We start from the raw sequence: 20,653 nt of genomic DNA, 5'->3' as shown, positions 1-20,653 counted from the left end.
TCTTTCTAGTTAAATTTTTTGTATATATATTTTGACAAAAAGAATAAATAAAGTTGGAATGACAAGAAAATGCCCAAAAGCAGAGTTTTAACATCTCTCGCACTTCTACATACTTATTTACAGGTAGTGTTTGCAATTATAGGCCCAATGCCAAAGCAATGGTAAAGCTCTGTGAGGATGACTGTATGTCATTTAACACAAACAAACACAAACATTAGCAGTTAGGACAGAGCTGGTGAGAAACGATCATACATTTCAGATGAAGTGAGCAATGTAGGAGAGTATTAAGAAAAAAACATTTTAACTTGAGGAATGATAGTACAGCTCAGATGAAAAAGACTTTGGTGTTCAAGAATTTCACAGCTCTTCCCTTTTTTTTTTTTTTTTTAACATTTCTAAAACCAGCTATGAAAACTGAAAGATGTGCAACAACTGTACATAAACAAATTAAAACATAGCCCAGACTCATTAGATTTCATAACACTTGAGCTAAGAAGGCACAACTTGTATGCACGTAGTTTCTACTCTGCAGCATGAAAACAATCCACAGCTTTCAGATTTAAATAGTTTCCTGCTGTTTTTTGTCTCTCAAACACTCAATCAGACATGGCTGCATGCGTGAAGGAAAATAATCTTGAGAAGCAGAAACGTCTTCTTAGAGGAGAAAGTTGAGAGTCAAAATAACCACAAAGCCACTGATTCTAGGACGAAAACACCAACAGAGTAGCGCACAATATCACAGCATCAAGTTTTTGTTGTTTTCATCTTTGCTAAACAGTGTTAACCAGACAAACTGCTATACCGCACTCCAACCATTGCCGTTTGGGGGAGTGTCGACATCAAATGCACGTGTACAGGTATTTTAGAGGACTTCATCTCCACAAGAAGGCCGCAAACCACTCACTGGTCATCAATTAATTTCTCTGCGCCATTCTCTGCTTGTCTGGCTGTACTACTTCCTCCATCCTCTCTGCCTCTTCCACGGTCCTCTTCCTCATCCTCATTGTCGTCTTCAGTGTAGGACAACGACTGGCTGCTGTAGTTGATCATGGTGCGGGAGAGGTCCACTTCAATGGGAAAGACATCGGCCTCCTTCAGGACAGCGTAGCATTCATCGTAGTAATGTGACATGCCTGACACAAAGCGTTGCAGTTGGAACACAATGTCCTGGACTGTAAATGAGAAATATAAACAAGTGCGGCAAATATGTTAATAAATGACATGACAGGGAGGCTGAGTTGGACTCATTAACATTTGTTAAAGCTTTTCAAAGGAAAATATTGGGGTCACAGGTGTGAAAAGTTGTCTGCCATAACATATTACATATATCGTGAAATGGGGGCCATGGTTATTTGTTTCTGCATATTTTTGGGACTTTTATTTCTGCCTCTTCTGCTGATGGTTGACTATAATGAAACAATGTGATATACATCATGAGTGATCATGGTGTGTGCCAATGTAACGTCTTACTATGATATCTTGGTGAAAACCGAGGTTGCTATATGATATTATATCTTTAATGAATCAAAAGTGAAGTGAAAATCCAAAAGTTATTTAAATATATTTCAACGGAAATAATTGTGGACTTACTTTGAAATGAAAGCATGCATCTCATTTCTCCCTTTCTCTTGTGCCTGATGTGTTGCATCTATACTGTCCCACCATAGTTTTTTATATTTTGTATTTAGACCTCAAACCTTGGACAACAGAAGAAAAATGACACACCATGTTTCTGATCCAGCAGCTCTATTTTCTCCAGAACATCCTTCCTCATTTTTGCAAAGCGGGCCCGAGCTTCTTGTCGGCACCGCAGCACCAGACGGTACTCATAATTTCCAGTGCTGACACGATACAAGGGCTCTCCCATTGCCTGTAGGAGGAAGAGCTTCATTCACTGTCTCATTTGAGCAAATAAAAACTAGATCATACACAACCGGTGTGCTGTATCAGGGTACTGTTCCTTATCAACTTTCCATGGATGTAATATGAAGAATACAAGCATTTATAATAATTCAGATTTAATTGCTGACACAGGAATTCAAATAGCTACTCACAATACTACTGTATTCTTCATCATCCATTTCCTTCACCTTCAGGCAGTACGACTGAAAGATACAATGTCAAACGGTTATTCTGTTGACTAAACATGAACTTTGTTCAAAGATTTACAGCTTTTGTTCAAAGCTCTGTCATATGCTAAAGCAGAAGAACACTGAGTGGTGGATTTACCAGATATTCAAACTTCACATCCAGATACTTGCGGATAGTAAGCTTTGTGTCCGGTATGGCCTTGTGAAGGTACGTGTTCAGGTCATGGAGCATCTGTACAAGTGAGTAGTTTGATATAAAGTCGCAACAATGAACAACAGAAACGAGCAGAATTCAGCTCACCCCAGTAGCCTTCACAAAGTGTGTTGCATTCATGATGAAATACAACTGCACACAAAAGTACATTACAAAGCAAAAAAGTAAAAGATGAAAAAGTTTTTCCTTTCTACAATAGAGCACTCAATAAATAAATAAATAAATTCCTGGGTGCTTTTTGTGTGCCGATTTCTGCAAAAGTCAAATTTCAAATTGGACTTACTGGTTTGACTGTCTTGAGAAGCTGAATACCATATTTTTCAATGCTGCGATGAGCATCTGCAAACTTCACAAACGCCTCACTGGCTGCAGCCTGGGGCTCTCGAACCCCGATGACAGAAAAAACATCCCCGAATGCTGGAAGGACACATAATCAAACACCAAATAGATGTTAAATGTTAGAGTGGAGATAAAGTAAATTTTATAAATATAATCTGTCTTCCATTTTTCTGTAGACATTTAGGTGCTAAAAAAGCCATAGAGGTTCTGATCAGTGTAACTCACCTCTATGAGTCTGAGAAAGCTCAAAAAATGCTCTGAGCAGCCTCTTTGTGTGCTCCATCAGTCCTGCAGTCACAAAAACAATAACAAAACTTCACACTACCAACATCAACAAAACATCTCAGATTAAATTATAAAACTTAACATTACCTACAGTAATTACTGTATTTGAGTTTTGCGATTTGATTTTCTTTACCTTTGTAGAGCTCTGCAGTTTTCTCCAGCTCTTCCAGTCTTTTGACCAGCCCATCTGAAAGGTATTATGAGATGAGCTTCATATAATCTACATCAACAAACTCAAAAATCAACAATGAACATGATAATAATCTCACCATTGCACAGAATAGCTCTACTGAGTCCAAGAGCGTCTGCTGTCCCTGAGCTCATATTCTCTACCAGTCGATGTTTGACCTTTTTCAGCACTGAAACACACAAATGTGTGTTCAACAGATTCAGACAGTGCCGAAACAGTGTTATTGTGATAATGTAAGCATGAAAAACATGAATTTACAATAGTTACTCTGTAGAAAGTGATATAAACAAATGATGGATAAAAAAAGTGAGTATCTATTGGAAGAGGTACCTATATCCAGAGACTTCCCCTGTTTTGGATCTGCCTGCAGTTTGTTATAGTGGATAGCCGCTTCTCCCTGAAACACAGTAATCAATAACAGGTAAACTTGAAAAACACAGGTTTATTAATTTTCTATACATGAAATAAATCAGATGAACAATTGTTAACTTTTTAATAATGTGCAACCTTTGTCAACTTCACGGGTAAAATATGCATGCAGTATTTGCAGTGAATGGGTAACAAAACAATCTAATCCTCTAATCCCCAAACTGAGCACACGCTTTAATCCACCATACAGGAAGTCATGAAATTTTTCTGTGTACAATAGATGCCAAAAACAACACAGCCACACTACATCGGTGGCGTGACTGCAAATGCTGCAAGCTATTGTCCTAACTCCCCTTGGTATTGCTTGGCAGGGCAATTTATTCTATCTTCTCCACAGTTCAGCGGTGGGTTTGCACTCTTAGTAAACTTTTGTAGCTGTACACTGATAGGTCCACAGCTGGTGGGACACAAATATGTGAGTACTGTTCATTTTATTTGCTTGTATTTATGTTCATGTGTGTCGATTTTTTTTTTTTTTTTTTTATAAAAAGGCACTAAATTAACAGGGGTGTGAAATTAGGTTCTTTTGTGTTTTAAATGTTTAATATACAAGAGATAATTCCAACAAAGACTGATTTCTTGTATGTATGTATGTATGATGAGACACACACATAAAAATCTACAGCCGCTAAATAAATTTACCTGCATTTGTTATGTTCCTGGAAAAAATTTTCTGTCTTAGTCTTCAACTACTTTAATCCCTTATTGAGAGTTTGAATAGAGCTGGCATCATTTAGATTGTTTATCCATCCACAGAATGGTAGAGGGAGTAAATAATAAACCATCTGACTATATCCTTGTATTGCTCAGGACTGTTAACAACTTTGAACTGTGATTGCAGCTCAAGAACTTGTGTACCTGGACAGCTTGGATCATCTTGGCCACCTCGACTTTAGTCTTTCCCTTCACTGGTTTCCCATTCACGCCGGTGATTTCATCGCCTGCTGCCAGTGTGCCCTCCAGAGCTGCTGGGGTGTTGTCAAAGACCTGTGTGACAACAGATATCACATTTAAAAAGGTACCAAAAACACGGACATTTCTCCTTTGATATTATTAGTAAGATAAGTTTGAAACACAGAGATATCACATCACATCATAGATATCAAAGAAAATCTGATCTGCTGCTCTGTATATACCTGAACAATGTAGAGACAAGGACAGTACTGTGCCCCACCACCAATACTGATGCCAATAAGATTATTAGCATCTTTCTTCAGACACACAGTACCTGGTACTGTTGGTATCCCCCTTTGGAGAGAGAAAAAAATATATCCTGAGACTTTAATTTAACGCAGTATTTGAATGCAGTGCTCTGGAAGAAACAGCATTAGTAACTCTTTAACTGTTCTTTATACAACACGTTCGGGGGAGTTTTGGTCCAATGCATGATTTCAATAATGTGTTGTGACGGTGATAATGACAAGGGAAACATAACCGTGACTCACAGTTTGTCCTCCTCCAATTCATAGTCCATATCTGTGAACATAGCAGGACAGAGTCACTCCTGACCCGGTAGAACCTGTGAAGCAAAAACAACAATATGTTAAATAGTTGGCGACTGCGGACGACGACGACGAAGAAGAAGAAGAAATACCCAGTCACACACTTCTGAATGAAGCTATGAAGTGGATCAGAGTGTACTGTAGTCATCATGTACAAAATAGAGCAGCTCTTTCTAACAGGAGAGTGCCTCAGGACACCGACTCGTAGCCAGATGGGCCAGACTGAGGAGGAGTCCGCAGCTGCTGCAGCAGCAGCAGGTGAACAAACAGCTGGTTACAGGCGACACATCCGAACTCCCTGTCTTAACTCCAGTGGTTAGCCAGATTAACGATCTAAACACGTGTAATTTTAAACTCAGTGCACCGAACTCAAAGAAACAAACAAACAAACAAAAAAACATAATATTTCGTCGTAGCGACTGAAGCCAGCAGCAACAAACCAGCTCAATAACGGAGGCTAATTAGCCGTTAGCTACTGACAGGTTTCAATTTAACTAATAAGTTCACAGCGGTCGACTCGCCATTAACAACTTACCCTTTTAGAAGCAGGTTGTCATACAAATGTTTCTTCGTATGCTTAAAAAATTCCTTGTAAAATCCGTCGCCTTTAGCTGCAGATATCTGAATGCGTGGATCCACCGACAGCTCCTGTTTACTTTATTTCGTCACTTCCGGCATCATACCGGAAGTAGTAGTTGAGGGACGCTAATGTCAATTTATTGTTTCCCAATTGTCACAGTTGTGGGGTCCAACTTAATAATACGTAATAATGACGGTAGGAATTATAAATAAATTCACAGCCTCTGTATGAATCGCTTTAAAGCCGGCTTTTAACTGAGCTAAAAGTCTTTGACGTATTCAAATTTAACCTTCTGTTTACATCTAGTGGTCACAATCAGGAACAGCGATGGATTAAAACAGTCAAGCTGCTGCTAACCACCACTTTCGGAGGATACTTCAAATTGAAGAGAACTGATGCTCAGTGGTGGAGCACAGCCAGACCAGATCTAATACATCTTGTTCGCCTGCCACAGGTTATTTTTTATTGTAAAAAGATAATTTTCCTGCGTTAGTTATCAGCACTCCGATTCTAAACAAAAGGCACAGAAGTTAGCCCTTTTCAGACGGTGCATCAAAGTAGTTCCTATGAACATCCATGTTTAGAGTGGCGGCTGGTGAACAAATCTAGGTTGGGCTATGGCATACAAATTCTTTTTGTCACCATCTCAAGAACCCCTTTTCACATGATGTCAGACAACTTCCGTTTTGAAGCGAAGCAGGGTATCGCTACATCCAGTTTGAGCCTTTTAAACTGAAGATGCAGGAAAGTAAGACTGTACTCAACGAAACTCAGCGCATTTTCTAAAGGTAAGATTGAGACTATAATATTTCTTCTATCGTGTTTATCATCCTAATTTCCCTTGGTATCGTCAGCGATCGTAGCCGTTACGCAGCTGCCTTGACGTGGGAAAGTAGTGAAAGATGTGCATGCCAACCCGCTGGCTAACTATAATATAGTACATATATGCGCACATATACACAGCCTGCACTTCCGCTTTGGCTTCACCTGTCAGTCCGTTGTCACGGGCAACGCACGAGCGCACAGCTGGAGTGCGGGCATATGCACATGTCCAAACTGTATTGCAGCGTGTCGTCAGAGATTACGTATTACTCAGAGATGACATATTTATTTGGATCTCCGAAGTAGGTAAGTAAAAGGCTCTTCATGGTGAACTTTATTAAACCTCTCCACAAACCAGAGAGCATCTGTTATCTCTGAGTTGAAGAGACAAGTCCAAGAACCAAATCTGAATAACTATGGAGTACAAGGCATCACGAGGCCTGATCCCGGTTTGCTTTGGAGACAAGGTGACTGAGAGTACCCTCAGATCACCTTTTTCCCACAAAGGGGTCCTGAGGTTTTTTGTGAGGGAAAAGACCCCAAGTCCACACACACGAGTGTTGCACCCAAACTGAGCTCCACACACCTGATGGAAACCTCTGATCCTTCCACCTCCAGCCCTGAAGAGTCCGTCTAGGCTGAGGAGGACAAACAACAGCTCCAGCTGTTTGTCACCTTTATGTCGCGTCGACTCTTCCAAAAGTGCAGAGTTGCTGAAATCTGGACCAAGGAGGACCTGGCTTCCTTCCCTCAACAGCTAGTCCACCAGACGATCCGGGAACTCAGTGTTGAGGAGGCGAAAAGACGAAAGCTCGTATGCGAAGCTGTTATTGAAGACCTGAAGACCAAGTATGGCAGTATGTTTAAACTGCGGACCGCCATCATCTCCGAGCAGCCAAGTGTTACAGCTTCCATCGTTCAAAGTCTCCAGGCCAACATCAGGGAGCACCATGCTAATTTTACAAACACAAAGAGCTGTGGTTGGTTCCAGAAACTCTGGCCCCGTTGTACAGCCATGGTATTGCCACTTTTTGGGCCATCATGTTTCTTGTTGTGCTGTAATGGTCCCACAGGGGCCACTGCTGGTCACTCTGGACTCAGCATCAGGCCAGGGTGACCAGCAGACCATCTCTGTGTCGGTGTGGCTTTTTCCAAACACCCCGGTACAGACCAGGTGCACGGTTCCCCTACATAATTAAATTGCACACAAATATTTTTGATTTGTGAATCTCTACTTCACAAATTAACTCTACTTGAGTTAAGATTTTAACTTGCGTATTCTCTCTTTTGAACGTTTGTCAATGAATTTGGACCTGTGTAACCATCCTGATGACCCTTAGGATTAGCCCAATACACAAGAGATTATTGGTCTCACCTGAGATACAAAGGCATCTCTCCCAGCTCCACTTGAAGAGCTGCCACAGATGTGAAAGCAGTGCTCTGTGAAATAGTAATTATTTAATTCCAATAGTAAACGTTTTTACAGAAAACAGATAGCTAACAGAGATAACTGCACAAACTCAAGACTAGAACTAGAAACAACCCTAACCCTAACCCTATCTTTGAGAGGTCTTTACAATGTGTCCTCTTTGTTTCAATTAAAAACTATTTTGTGTGAAACTTTGACATCTGACTATATTCAATGACAGAAACATAGATGATAATTCCAAAGGTTCTGCTCACTTTTTCTTGTCACTGAAGCTGATCACATCTTTCTTAACCATAAAGTAAATGAATAGTCTGACTTTACTACAACAACAAAATACTAATTCAAATGATTTATGGAACCACAAAAGCATCACTTGTAATAATTCAGAATATTGACACACCGTATAAATAAATAATGTCAGATGAGGAGAAGCTGATTTAGCTATCACATTTAGGTTGGTAAATAGTCTGTCCAAAAGAGAGTCGACTTGACCTCCTGGTCAAGGCTCCTAATGCCTATATGGCACACAGACTAACCATTCCGCCAACAGTGCACTCCTTGAGCCCTCTCACCCTTTTGAGACCATCAATCACACCGTTAAACTGTGTAGAGGAACATGTAGACACATTTATTGCTTCCCTTCTGTGGTTCATCTTTTATCTAACTGTGAAAAACTTTTCAGTCAGTTGAGGCGATTCTGTGTTTTCCTCAGATCATATCCACTGTGGTACTCCCCATGGCTCAGTTTTAGGTCCTGTTCCTTTCTACCTTAACACCCTCTGTCTAGGTAACATGACAGAAAGAAAGTCATGCCATTGAGTTAAACTTTAATACTGTGACCAATGACAATGTAGCAAAATCATTGCATGCCCTCAATTATCACATAAGCGACAAAAACAGGTATTTAACAACTTCCCCCTGCTCATTGAAGTCTATTCTCGGGTTATTCTCATTACCATTGCTCATGTCAGGACTCAGATGATAACATCCTCCCTAGTTCAGTGGCTTCCAGCTGAAGGACCACAGTCAGAAATAATTGTTAAAATATTTTTTATATTATATGTATTTATTCAGATTTTTTTTTTCTTTTGTTTGAAAATTTTTATGTGAGAAGGTTTGCAAGTTTGGTTCCTGGCCTGGGGCCTTTCTGTGTGGAGTGTGCATGCATCATGTTTGGGTTAATTGATGACTAAATTGTCTGAGTGTGAGTGTGAGTGGTTGTTGGTCTATGTCTCTTTGTTGGCCCTGTGATGGACTGGTTGCCTGTCCAGGGTGACCCTGCCCTCACCCAGAGTGAGCTGAGATTAGCTCCAGCACCAACCGTGACCCAGAAATGGAAACTCAGTAGAAGATGTAGAAGATGACTATAGAAGATGACTTGTATTTTCTTTGCTAATTTGCACTTTCACGTGTCTCTTTAATTGCTTTGTTTGTTTGTAGACCACAATATGAATATCAATTGTCTTTTTTGAACTGTGACAATGTTAATGGCATTATAACCTGGTTTAATGCCACAGGTACAGTACACTCAACCAGGTGTTAACATAACAGAGAGCGTCAGGACCCTCCTCCGTGTTTACAGTGGCCCTCAGCCGAAACCTCATTTGTTTACCATTTCAGAGGGGCATCTCTTACTTCTGTTCTATAATCAAGAAGAGAATTAATCTTAGATTCACAGCAATGATTAAACAGAGCTGTAGATCTGCAATGATTAGGCTACTTCATTGATTTTGAACTGTTGAAATTCCTTTCCTTTGACCTTTGTACTTTATATTAGAAATAAACACTTTGTGTCTCCCAGGACAAAAGACCTTGCCCCAGTACCAAGACCATTATCCTTCTTCTTCCATCTGCTCCAGGTCTCTTTACTAACACCAGGATGGTAAGTTTAAATCTGATACTGCTTCTATTTTGCTTTCCTGAACTCTGGAATTTAAAATATTGTTGAACAAAACAGAACAGATACCAAATGGTTGCTGTCTGCTGACCTTCTGACCAACAATTATCTTGCTTTTTCTAATCGAATAATTTGAAACCCTTACCTGTTTCTCAGCAACTTGAACTGAAGAACGCAAATCTGCGGGTTGGAGATCGGCTGAAAGTAAAGGGAATAATTCTCCATGACGCTGAGAGGTAAGCTCACACATCACATCATATTTATTTTACATGAGCCTCTCCAATGAATAAAATTGCACTCTGAGCGGTACATACATTTCAGATTGTTGCTGTGGGGAAAAAATTGGCTGTTGGTTGCAGATCTAATGTTTAAGTCTGTGTGATATTCCGAACTCTGCAAACTCCAAGATGTTAACACTACATTTGTTTTATAAACTCAGATTCCAGATCGACCTCGGCCACGATGCTGATGACCTAGCGTTGCACTTTAATCCTCGTTTCCATGACGACACTGATGGAGCTGTGGTTGTTTGCAACTCAAAGACTGCAGGCTGTTGGGGCGATGAGAGGCGGGAAATATATAATCCCTTACAGAGAGGTTCAGATGTGAAGGTGAGCAGGCTAAGTAAATTAAGTGAAGATGTGTGTACTGAATGAAAATTGTTAGAAAAAGGTTTGTTGAGGATTTTTTACCAATTTGTTGTTTTTTGTTTTTTTTTAAACAAAAGGTAAAATCGATTTTACTCTCTAACCATCCTTTCTGTTTCAGATTGTGCTGAAGCTGACTGGAGAAATGTTTGAGGTGGAGCTTCCTAATGGACATGAAGTCCAGTTCCCTAACCGTGTGGGCATAGATGTCATCAACTACATCAGAGTCACAGGAGACTTCAACCTGACTTCCTTTAAGGTGTGCTAAGACAGCTGCTGTATAGACGCATGCTTTGGTTCAACATAACACTCTAACTAGGTCAATTGTATGAAAAATTTGTCATTAACAGATATAACTCCTCTGTACATATGAAGTGTATCTTTATTTAAGAATGTCATGTTGTACACAAGAATAAAAAAAAAAAACAGTTTAAAAGTCAAATGATCTTACTTTGTTAACGCAGAGGAGGCTGTTTAATGAACTGTAGCCTGATTTTCTTTGAAAGATATTTTCTCACATGCAGAGAGTCAAACTTCAGATACTGTATCATATACAAAGGGAAAGTACAATCAAAGAAGCATTACACCAATTTTATACATGAATTTCAGTACGTCTGTCAACAGACTACTCTGCCTGTGCAAACAGTTTACAGTATATCTCTGTAAGGAGATATCTGAAGTCTGAGAAAATATGTTAAATGATGTTACATTGACATCATTGTGGGTGTTTCAACTCAAACTTAAGACTTTGATTTGATTTGTGTTTTTACTGGACCATATGGGTTTAATGACAGACGCTACAGCCTCAAAAGAAGTTCACAAATTATTGATTAATGGCAGAAATTTAAAGTGTTGAAGGATTTTTGCACCAGAAGAAGTCTAAAGCTAAATAGGTTTCCATATTTTATAGCTACTTATTTGGATGATGAAGTATGTATAAGGGGGAGGGAGGTCAGGGGTCTAATAAACAAAAGACTTGGGATGAACAACAAACAAAACTTGGTACATCAGTAAATAGGTAAACAGGGATATTTATTCTCATGAATTACATTCAGATTACAAAGATTAATATATCCTCTCTTTTAATGATCAGTTTAACAAATTATTCAATCCCATTGAAAACATTTTATTTCTTTACTTAAATGAGTGAATGACTGAATATAAAAAGCTCAGTCAGGCGAAACTTTCAAAAATACAGAGACACCATTAGTTTGTAGTTTTATAATGTAGCTACACAGTTTAACTGAAATTCGAAAGAAAAAAGAAATATGCCCATCATTTTATGCTATAAGGGAACTCAACACTTTTCAAAACACTTTTTTTTTTTTTTTTTTAACATGATTTCTTAGAACATTTTTCAGATGAAGGATGTCCAACCAGTCAACTTTATAGATGACACATTCAATATAGATTACTGTTGCCCTTGTACTCTTTTGTTATAAGTGTAAATATGAAAAAGACTTTGTGATGAGTCGCTTACTGCCAACATGTATTACTCACAAACAAAAAGACAGTCAATGATAAAGTCAACAAAAGCCTGTGCATGTCCTTTTATGTGTTTGATTCATGAATAATCAGGAAAAAATTAGGCTCATTGTTTCTGGCTGTGTTGCTGAGTTGGTTCACTCACATTTGTACATTTCATCCAGACTTTGAATTGCTTCGTCTTTTGTGTGTTTCGTCCACTCAGGGGGAATTTCTCCCCAATTTTGGAACTTTAAATTATAGTGCTCTTCCAGCTGCTTTTGAAAACGACACACAAACCACTTCCAGTATGTAAGTTTAGACTCATCAGCAGTGATCATCCACTGAGCATACTTATCCCCACCGTTCTGGTACTGTTTATATGGAACTGTCTCTTCTGAGTCGTGACGGGGATGGAATGATCTATTACTTGCAACTAATGTTGTGCAGAAATCAATGACCAGATCTTCTGTGCCTCTGGTATGCCATCCTTCAATCCCAGAAGGCCGATGAAAAGGAACATTGTGTTTTTCAGGGCCGTGATCTTCTATGGTGTTGATGCAAACAGCTGCACAGAATGGACATTTTACCCAGCAGCACTTGCACAGCTGCTCAATGAGGATCTGATCCGGCTTCTGTCTGAATTTCTTTATTTTAGACAGTGAGAGGCTGCTTAACTCTTCACTTATAGGTACAAGGCCTTTCTCCACCTCTTCTTTCAGAAAGTCAAAGTCGTTAATGTCTGTGAAGTTTTGAGGAAAACTTGCATCAAATGCCAGCACATCTCCCAGCAAACTGGAAAATGTTTTCAGCCACTCATCAGTTTTTCTACTTTGGGTTTTGACTTTCTCTGTTGCAGTAAATGAAGCTTGACTTACAAGTCTTTTCAAGTCTTCTATGTTTTTCTTGAGAACATCTCGTGCTTCACGCTTGTGTGTGTTGAAGATATATGTGTTCACTTCCTCTTCTATGAAAGTCTCCACATATTTCCTTGGGTGTTTGATATAGGTGATGAAACTATCAAAGTCTTCTTTCTTTGCCATTGACTTCAACACATGTTTCTCCAGGTTCAGCCTGTTCCCATTGAATGCTGGGAAATTACACCTCATCTCTCCAGCAAGATCAATGGCAGTCTTGTTACAGGCAGCCTCAACCATGGAAACCTTCAGTTTTTCACAGATCAACTCCCCAAGCACAACAGCAAACGAGTTTCCTTTACAGAAACTTCTGAAAATGTTGTAATATTGTGTTTTGTTGCTTTCTAAATAAGTCAGAGCATCGTTCCTCTTCTTGAATTTCAGGTGGGACTCTGAAAGCAAACGTCCTGCTATGTTAAACACATGCAGCAAGAGATCAACTGTAAACTCCTTCTTCAGAGCATATTTCTTCTCTGATTCAAATTCTGTCACACACTCTCTGACATTTTTGGCCACTTCTGTTAAGTAAGTTGATGTATAGCCACTTTCTGCTACAGGCTTCAACTGAATTATCTCATTTGTCTGTTTTTCCATTTTTTCAATGAAGGACGTGAAGCTTTGTTGTTCTTCATATGATAAGGGACTCTTTGTATTTTTTTCTGGCTGTTGTATCCCAAATCCAAACCATGTCTTAAAAGTCACCCATGCACCTTTCCGTGAATATTTTTCTTGTTGTTTTGGGTTCTTGTTTTTTCTCGCTCCCTCCTCTGATTGCTGGGTTTCGTCACAATGCTCCTGATGCTTGGTGAGTATCACATAATCAAAGTAATCACCAAGCTTTGATATGTACTGGTATCCACCATTGTGTCTGGATTCCTCTATAAGAGCCCACTCAATACCAAGCTCTTGAATGACAGTCATCTGATCTTCCTCCAAGTTGATGTCTTCAATAGGTTTTGTATCTGCAGTTAGTTCTTTCACCCAGCCGTTCCAAACAGAGTCAAACTGTTTCTTTAGTTCCTCTTCATCCTGTGCTTGGTCTTTTAACTGGTGAGCGAGGTCTTTGCTCTTCTGCAGCAGCTTGTTCTCAAACTCTGTTTTCTGTCTATCAAGCTTTTTGCAAGCCTTCTTTTGCTGGATTACTTCCTCCAGTTTTCTTTTCACTCCTGCCACCAGGTCAACATGAAATTGTTGTATTTTGATTTCAAACCGACCTCGCCACTGAACCAACGTTTCTTTGTCTGCATCATCAAAGTAGTTTTCCATTTCTTTCTTGACTTCTCCATAAGTTTTGCTGATTGTTTCACGGAGATGGCTGAGCTCCATCTTGTCAACTTTTCCGTTTTCTATTCTGTTATACAGCTGGTTCTCGATGGTCAGCATGTTGCTTCTCAAGGCCCACGTCCAATTCCCATACTGGACCTCAAGCTTTCTGTACACTTTAATTTCAAGTGTGTTTTTGAAACTGAAAACGAAGTGCTCGTTCAACAGGGCATTCCACAGGTCCTGAATTTTGTTTTTGAACTGTGACAGAGTAATCCCAGCAGACGTTGAAGCTTTAGAGAGAATCATCTTCTTCAGCTCTTGGATGCTCTCACTATAACCTGGATTTGGAGGAGCCATGGGAGGACTTCCCTCCCATAGTTGTGCAAAGTATTTCACATCTTTTTGCACATCAAACGCAATGACATCACTGAAACACTCAGCCTCACAACCCTCCTCTTTGGCAGCTAGTTGGGCCATCCGTCCATGTTTTTCTCTGCAGCTGCAATATCTGTAACATTCTGGTGAACAAACACACAACTTGGAGAAAGTTTAACTTTCTTCATCCTCATGAACGCCTGAACAACAATCTGCAGAACATCCTGCATCTCAGCTGGATTCTCTCCAAAGATGTTGATCAACGTCATATTTCCCAGACCAACAACAAATGTTGCCAGTTCATTGTCGTGGTGAAGAGTAGCATTACCTGCTAACTCAAGAGCACGCAGCCCTTCGGTGTCCACCACCAGGACATAGTCACACTGGAACTCTTTCTTCATCTCCTCTGACACTTTGACAAGCTGCATGAAGGCACCCTTGGTGCACCGCCCAGCACTCACTGCAAACTGTAGCCCAAACATGGCATTCAGCATTGTTGATTTTCCACTGCTTTGTACGCCCAAAACTGACAACACAAACACTCTCTGGTCTCCCAGTTTCTTGATGACTGCCTCTAAAAGACTAGAGATCCATATTAGAGGCACGTGGCCTGCATCACCGTCCATCAGCTCCATCGGGTATCCTGATATCATCAGCTCTGCTGCCAGCTCGGGGTACTTAGACCAATCAGTCTGTCCCCTCTGTGTTTTTTTCTCCACAGTTTTGTGGGCTTCATAGATCTGTCCCATTTCCCTAAAGATGTGCTCCAAGCCGAAAGTTGCTGATTGCAGTTTTGTTGATATTTGTTCAAGTTCAGTTTGTTTTCTTTTTAAGGACTCTGACTTGGCATGTTTCTTCTTCAGGGCCAAGACCTCAGACCACTTCTCATCGTAGCTTTGGAGAATTGCAGTGAGATCATCTGTGGAGAGAGAATCTATCAAGATCTGAGTCCATTTAAGGAAGAACTCTTTGTCCATTGATGGCAACGATGACATACTGCCAATGAATAGCTCCATCAGCTCACTACGGGGAGCATCACATTGTTTCTGCCGTATTTCTCTCAGTCTTTCTTCCTTTTTACTTTTCTCCTTCTCAACGTGTACTTTGAGTTGATACAATTCTTTGTGTGTTTTGCACCACTCATGCCACAGTCGGCCTTGACAGGGGAGGAATTTATCTTTGATTTTTGAAAAGTCCTCCTGTTGAAGAGTTTTCATTACTTCCATGGCACCAGATTTCCCTTTTTGGATAACAGCATCATCTTCATCCACTCTGATCCCAGAGACATTCATCATGGCTTCAAGCTGGAAGGTCGTGTGTTGCCCAGCCAAAATCTCTCCAATGATTCTTTTCAGTTCATTAGATACATCTGACTGGCTTCTGTCCTTTAGACCCATTTTGTATTTTCCCTTTTTTGTTTGAACTGCAGTGCAATCATCGTCAGTAATGAGACAGATGACAGGCTTTTCAGACTCAAGTAGGTCTGAGACAAGTGTCATACTTTTGTCACCTTTTTTGGGTGTTGGTAACAGAACAACGTTGACTGAAGCTTTGTCGATCAGTATGTCACGCTGTTTTTCATTTGACAGAGCATCACCATGAAGGTTACAGAAGGCAGTGCAGTCAGTGAAGGCATCATTGGGTTTTCCAGAAGGACAGTACCAGGCGATCTCTGCCACGCCATCCAACAAGTGTCGGGACTTGGTGCTTCCTGGGCAGTTTCTGTGGAAGAAGGTGTTGTGACGGTCGTTGATCAAAGTGCTCATCAGCTGTGATTTAGACACTGACAATGAACCAAGGCGGAAAAACGACACCATGGGTGTCTCAGCTTTGCAGATGGGCGAACTCTTCATGGCGATACTCGTTGAATTTTCTTCAATTTGAGTTATCTTCCATGTTTTCCTGATTTGCCTGAATGTCCAGAGAGGACACTCAACATCCATTGTTACAGGGTCAGGAACAAGCAAAGGTAAGGCGTACTGACACTGTGAGAGCTTCGTAATCATGCTCTGCTTAAGGAAGCTGTCTGAGCAATGATATACTGCCATTTGGACGTCCATTGGATGAATGTGAGACTGCGTTGATTCATTAGAGTCTCTGTGAGAGCTAAAAAAGGCATCTAAAAAACTTTCATTTGTGTTTAAAGTATCAAAATCTGCAACAGGATCTGAATGGCTGACCTCAGCACTGTGTTGTGTTACAGGGATATATCTGGCTCTGTAGTCTAACATCATCAACCTCTGAAGAAAACTTCCAGCTAGATCTTTCTCAAATGTTTCATGGTCCTGTTTCACAGTTGGACCGAATCAGCTGGAGACAACTTCTGTTGATGATTGTCTTGAAGTTGCAGTCTGTGAAACAGAGTTTCAATTTCCCCTTCTTTTTTTTTTCTTCCTGTTGATCTCCTCAGAAATCTTCACTGACTGTTGGAATTAATTCATAAATACCCATAAATGTCTATAAAAAATGTCTCTCAAAGGGACAAAGTACATAGGTCTGATATTTGTTTCTTACCTCATCACCTTCTCCATTCACATCCATATCTACGATCCCTACACAAGACCAATGAACCAGATCAATGTGTTGTTGAAGCAGTTCATTTTTGTTTATCATATTTTGATAGTTAAAATTGGAATTGATTATATTTTGAAATTTTTGATTGTAAAATGTATATATTACCTGATGATGGTCGTGGAGATTTAATTTCTCTTTCTCCTCCCTCTGTTGTGCCGTCTAAGCTCTTTGGTGAGTGATCAGCATTAGCAGAGTCATTCACTGGCTGACACTGAAAACAAACGATTTTATACAAAGTTTACTTCACAAGTTTGGACCTTTGGAGCTTTAATAAGAGAAGAGGTACGTTCCAGCAATTCAGAGTGACACTGAATCCCAAAATGCCACTTTGTCTTCAGGTTCACTTACTGCATCACACTATGAACACAAGTCAATTTGTTTATATGTTAGTTCACGTTTAAAGCTTTGGAACCTTTTGAATGATGACTTGGTGAAACGAAAGAGCATCATATAACACCAAACACCCAGTGGTGCACTTTCAGTAAAGAACAACAAAAAGCAGTGGAAAACAATTCAGACAGTTCACGGCCGGACATGGGACAGAAGAGATGCTGCTCTATAATGACATTCACTCATGAAGGTGAAAAAATGCACTTTTACCTTGTTTTCATCTGTGTGGTGCTGCATCTCTTCAAGTGCAGGATCTGTAGGTACATTTAAATCAAAACATTGTGTACTATTCTCAGGTCTGTCTTAAACAAGTTGTACAATTCCAAACACCTTTACATTATCCAGTGATACTTTGGATTTATGAACTTTTCTAAGGGTCTGCATTTGAGTGTTTCCCAGTCCTTCCCTTTTTTGTGTCCTTTTTTTTCTGTGTGTGTGGACCAAACTTCCCTCTTTCAGCTTCTATCTGCTTTTCTCTCAGCCACTTCCTCCTCTTCTGTAAATGTTCTGGTGTCCAGTTATTGTTTCTGAGACAGTGGCCAGTTTCTGCTCCATAATCAGCCTCTGGACAGTCTTTGCCTCTCATGTCAGCTCTCCTCCTATTCACCCTGCAGCCTTCATTTAGGTGGCCTCAACAGCCAGAGCTATTCCAGTCCACACCAGCTACCAGCCTCCCCATTAAATATATTCTCCATGAAACAATATAAAAACCAGACACCTGATTCTCTTTACCTCACCCCTTTGAACAATGTGCCACCTTCCCATGTGATATCACCAACTATGTGTGAGATTGAGTCCTTTGTTGACCTGACCTGGCTAATGAGCCTAATAATAAATCTTTTGAACTGATTCAGTCCCCTCCCACTTGCCTCCTTCTCCCTCTACCTCCCTTAATCTTTTGCCAGAAACTGCCACAGCTTTTTGATCAGCATTATTTAAGACTCACCTGACTGAGTTGGATGACACACTGAAAAATCCATCTTCTCTTCTTCATGGGATTTGTGGTTGTGGTCTTCTTCATGCTCCTTATTTTCACCACATAATCTTCTGTAGCAGTGTGGATCATTTTCAGAGACCATGGCATCTATTTTTTCCAGCAGTGCTATTATTTCCATTTCATTCTCCATGTTTTTTGTACACGTGTGGTATCTTTTTCCAACCAAACTGCTTTTGTCGTACAGTTCTGTCATCGCATACTCACATTGTTCTTCTGAATCACGAGTGACAACTGTCATTAAGTACAAAAGTGATTCCTTCCCAAAAGACTTCACTAACCACTGTACTCCTGAGTTGTCGTGGCCGATATGCTGACCATGTGCTAACAGCAGGACAAAGGCATGAACTCCCTGATATAATGGAAATTTGTCAGTGTTTTGTTCACCAAGCATGTTAATGACAGAGATGTGTCGACCACACAAATCATACAGTTTGGATGAAAACTGATATCCATGTGTTTGCTTGGCATGGCCAAGTAAGATGTTATTTGATCCAACCTCAATGGCATTTGTGTCACCAATTAAGACAAGAGTGAGCTCAGGTAACACTGAAACAAAAAGAGCAACATATGTATGTTATACTGGAGGAATCTGAGAAACAATGGTCTCAAAGTTGAGTCTGTGATGTTGCTCAGAGTTCCTCCACATGACAAAAGAAAGGGGAATGACTTTTACCTTCATGGATGTTTGTAGAAACAGTCTGAAATGTTGGACTTGTGTCCTTCAGGGTGTCACTTTCCTCTTCAGAGGGCTCATTAATGTTGCTGCTGCTTACGATGTTGACGTCTTTGTCTTCGTCAGCCTCAGCTGTTGAACGGTCACAGCCACCAAAGAAGATCAGTTTAACACTTTTCATGATTGTTTACAGTTTAAAGCTCAGCTGAAATATCATTTGTCAAACATGATTGATATTGTTCTTGTGTCACCTTTGTTTCTGGTTTCAGATGGGACACACTTGATTTCTGGCTCTCCTCCTGTGGTTGTTTCATTCTGTTCTCGATGTTCAGCTTCACCAGGTTCAGTCACAGAATCAGACTAAGAAAACAATTAATTACATTTAACTGTGAATTCTCCAGGTCTGAGGCATTGACTTAATATTTTCATTGAGGTAAATTTTTTTATGAAGAAACTTAAGTTGGTTGCTCATGAAAGAGAGTGGATACTGTGTGTGCAACAAAACAAATAATACATTTGGGGAAGGATTCTCTGAATTCATGCTCAATTCTGACATAACTTAGAAAACACTGTTGGAATTAACATGAAGGTGACTAACCAGGGTTAACATATTTTACCTTAGTTTCAGCTCCACTTTCCTCCAGCTCCTCCACTGACAGGTCAGGTAAGAAAAGTCAGATTGAACAAGATCAAGATAAAATCAAAATGTAACTTGATAACAGCACTTAATGAATGTTTGTACTGTTAACCTTTATCATCTGTCACAGACGATATTAAAGATTTGATTTCAGACACTTCTTCTCTTCTTCCTCCTCCTCCTGTTTCTGCTGCGTCACTTTGGTTCTCCATCTCAGCAGCTCCTCATCTTTAATGTCATAAGACAATTTCAGATAAAATACAGCTTACCAGTAAACTGTTTAATAAAGAGAATGTAAATAGACTCAAATCAAACAAATAGAATAAATCTATAAAAAGAAATAAGACAATAAATAGTGAAAATAAAAGAAGGGAAAAACTCTGTCGACATCTGAAGACAATGCTTTTTCCTGTTTATTTTGTTTTTACCGTAAATAATTAATTCCATCTTTTATTCCATCTTTTATTAATTTTTATTAGATTTCTTATTCTTTTGTATAGTAATTTGTAGACTTGTTGATTAAGACCTCTAACATAAAATATTTGGGGAGTATCTAACATGACATGCCACGTATTTTTGCACATGTCCATTGTTGGTCATGATGAGAAACTTGATTCTTTTTACTGATTCAAAATATGAGTGAGCCACCAAAGCGAAAGGGGGTTTTGAGGACTTGAGTCACTAGTTAGATTTACATCGGCACAAGTAATCAGATTAAGAGCCTGGCCGGTATAAAAAGGTGACTGGAGTTAAACAGAACTAGGTCTGTATCAGATTATTATTACTGTCATTATGGACACCAGCTGAAGCAAAAGTACGGCCTGAAGAACAACAGATTCACTTCAAATTGAGAACTGAAGCAGTGTTTGTTTACATCGGAAGTAGACCAGCTTCTTCTACTACTGCTGTTCCTAAACGTCAGACAAACGTGAGATG

At 39.8% G+C, this 20,653-nt stretch overlaps 2 protein-coding genes and 1 pseudogene across 2 annotated transcripts; 1 reads left to right on the top strand and 2 right to left on the bottom strand.

The window, feature by feature from the left end:
* Positions 1 to 332: 332 nt before the first annotated feature.
* On the bottom strand, positions 333 to 5,718 carry pick1 (protein interacting with prkca 1). Its single transcript, XM_029508815.1, has 13 exons — positions 5,585 to 5,718; positions 4,993 to 5,066; positions 4,684 to 4,795; positions 4,406 to 4,534; positions 3,449 to 3,515; positions 3,198 to 3,287; positions 3,062 to 3,115; positions 2,869 to 2,931; positions 2,588 to 2,721; positions 2,230 to 2,322; positions 2,055 to 2,105; positions 1,726 to 1,870; positions 333 to 1,172 (listed from the first exon to the last, which is right to left on the bottom strand). Exons 2-13 carry the CDS (start codon positions 5,031 to 5,033, stop codon positions 901 to 903), a joined length of 1,251 nt encoding a protein of 416 aa, XP_029364675.1. The 5' UTR covers positions 5,034 to 5,066; positions 5,585 to 5,718; the 3' UTR covers positions 333 to 900.
* On the top strand, positions 5,693 to 10,815 carry LOC115047709 (galectin-1-like). The gene is made up of 5 exons (XM_029508816.1): positions 5,693 to 6,417; positions 9,682 to 9,762; positions 9,934 to 10,013; positions 10,217 to 10,388; positions 10,546 to 10,815. The coding sequence occupies exons 2-5, from the start codon at positions 9,760 to 9,762 to the stop codon at positions 10,690 to 10,692; spliced, it is 402 nt and encodes a 133-aa protein (XP_029364676.1). The 5' UTR covers positions 5,693 to 6,417; positions 9,682 to 9,759; the 3' UTR covers positions 10,693 to 10,815.
* A 1,049-nt stretch (positions 10,816 to 11,864) lies between these two features.
* On the bottom strand, positions 11,865 to 19,959 carry LOC115047488 (interferon-induced very large GTPase 1-like; annotated as a pseudogene).
* Between the last annotated feature and the right edge of the window lie 694 nt (positions 19,960 to 20,653).

The sequence above is a fragment of the Echeneis naucrates genome, chromosome 8, assembly GCF_900963305.1.
Source record: "Echeneis naucrates chromosome 8, fEcheNa1.1, whole genome shotgun sequence".
NCBI classification, from domain to species: Eukaryota; Metazoa; Chordata; class Actinopteri; order Carangiformes; family Echeneidae; genus Echeneis; species Echeneis naucrates.
The sequence above is the reverse complement of the archived record's forward strand: the minus strand, read 5'-3'. Positions and strand labels throughout refer to the sequence as shown.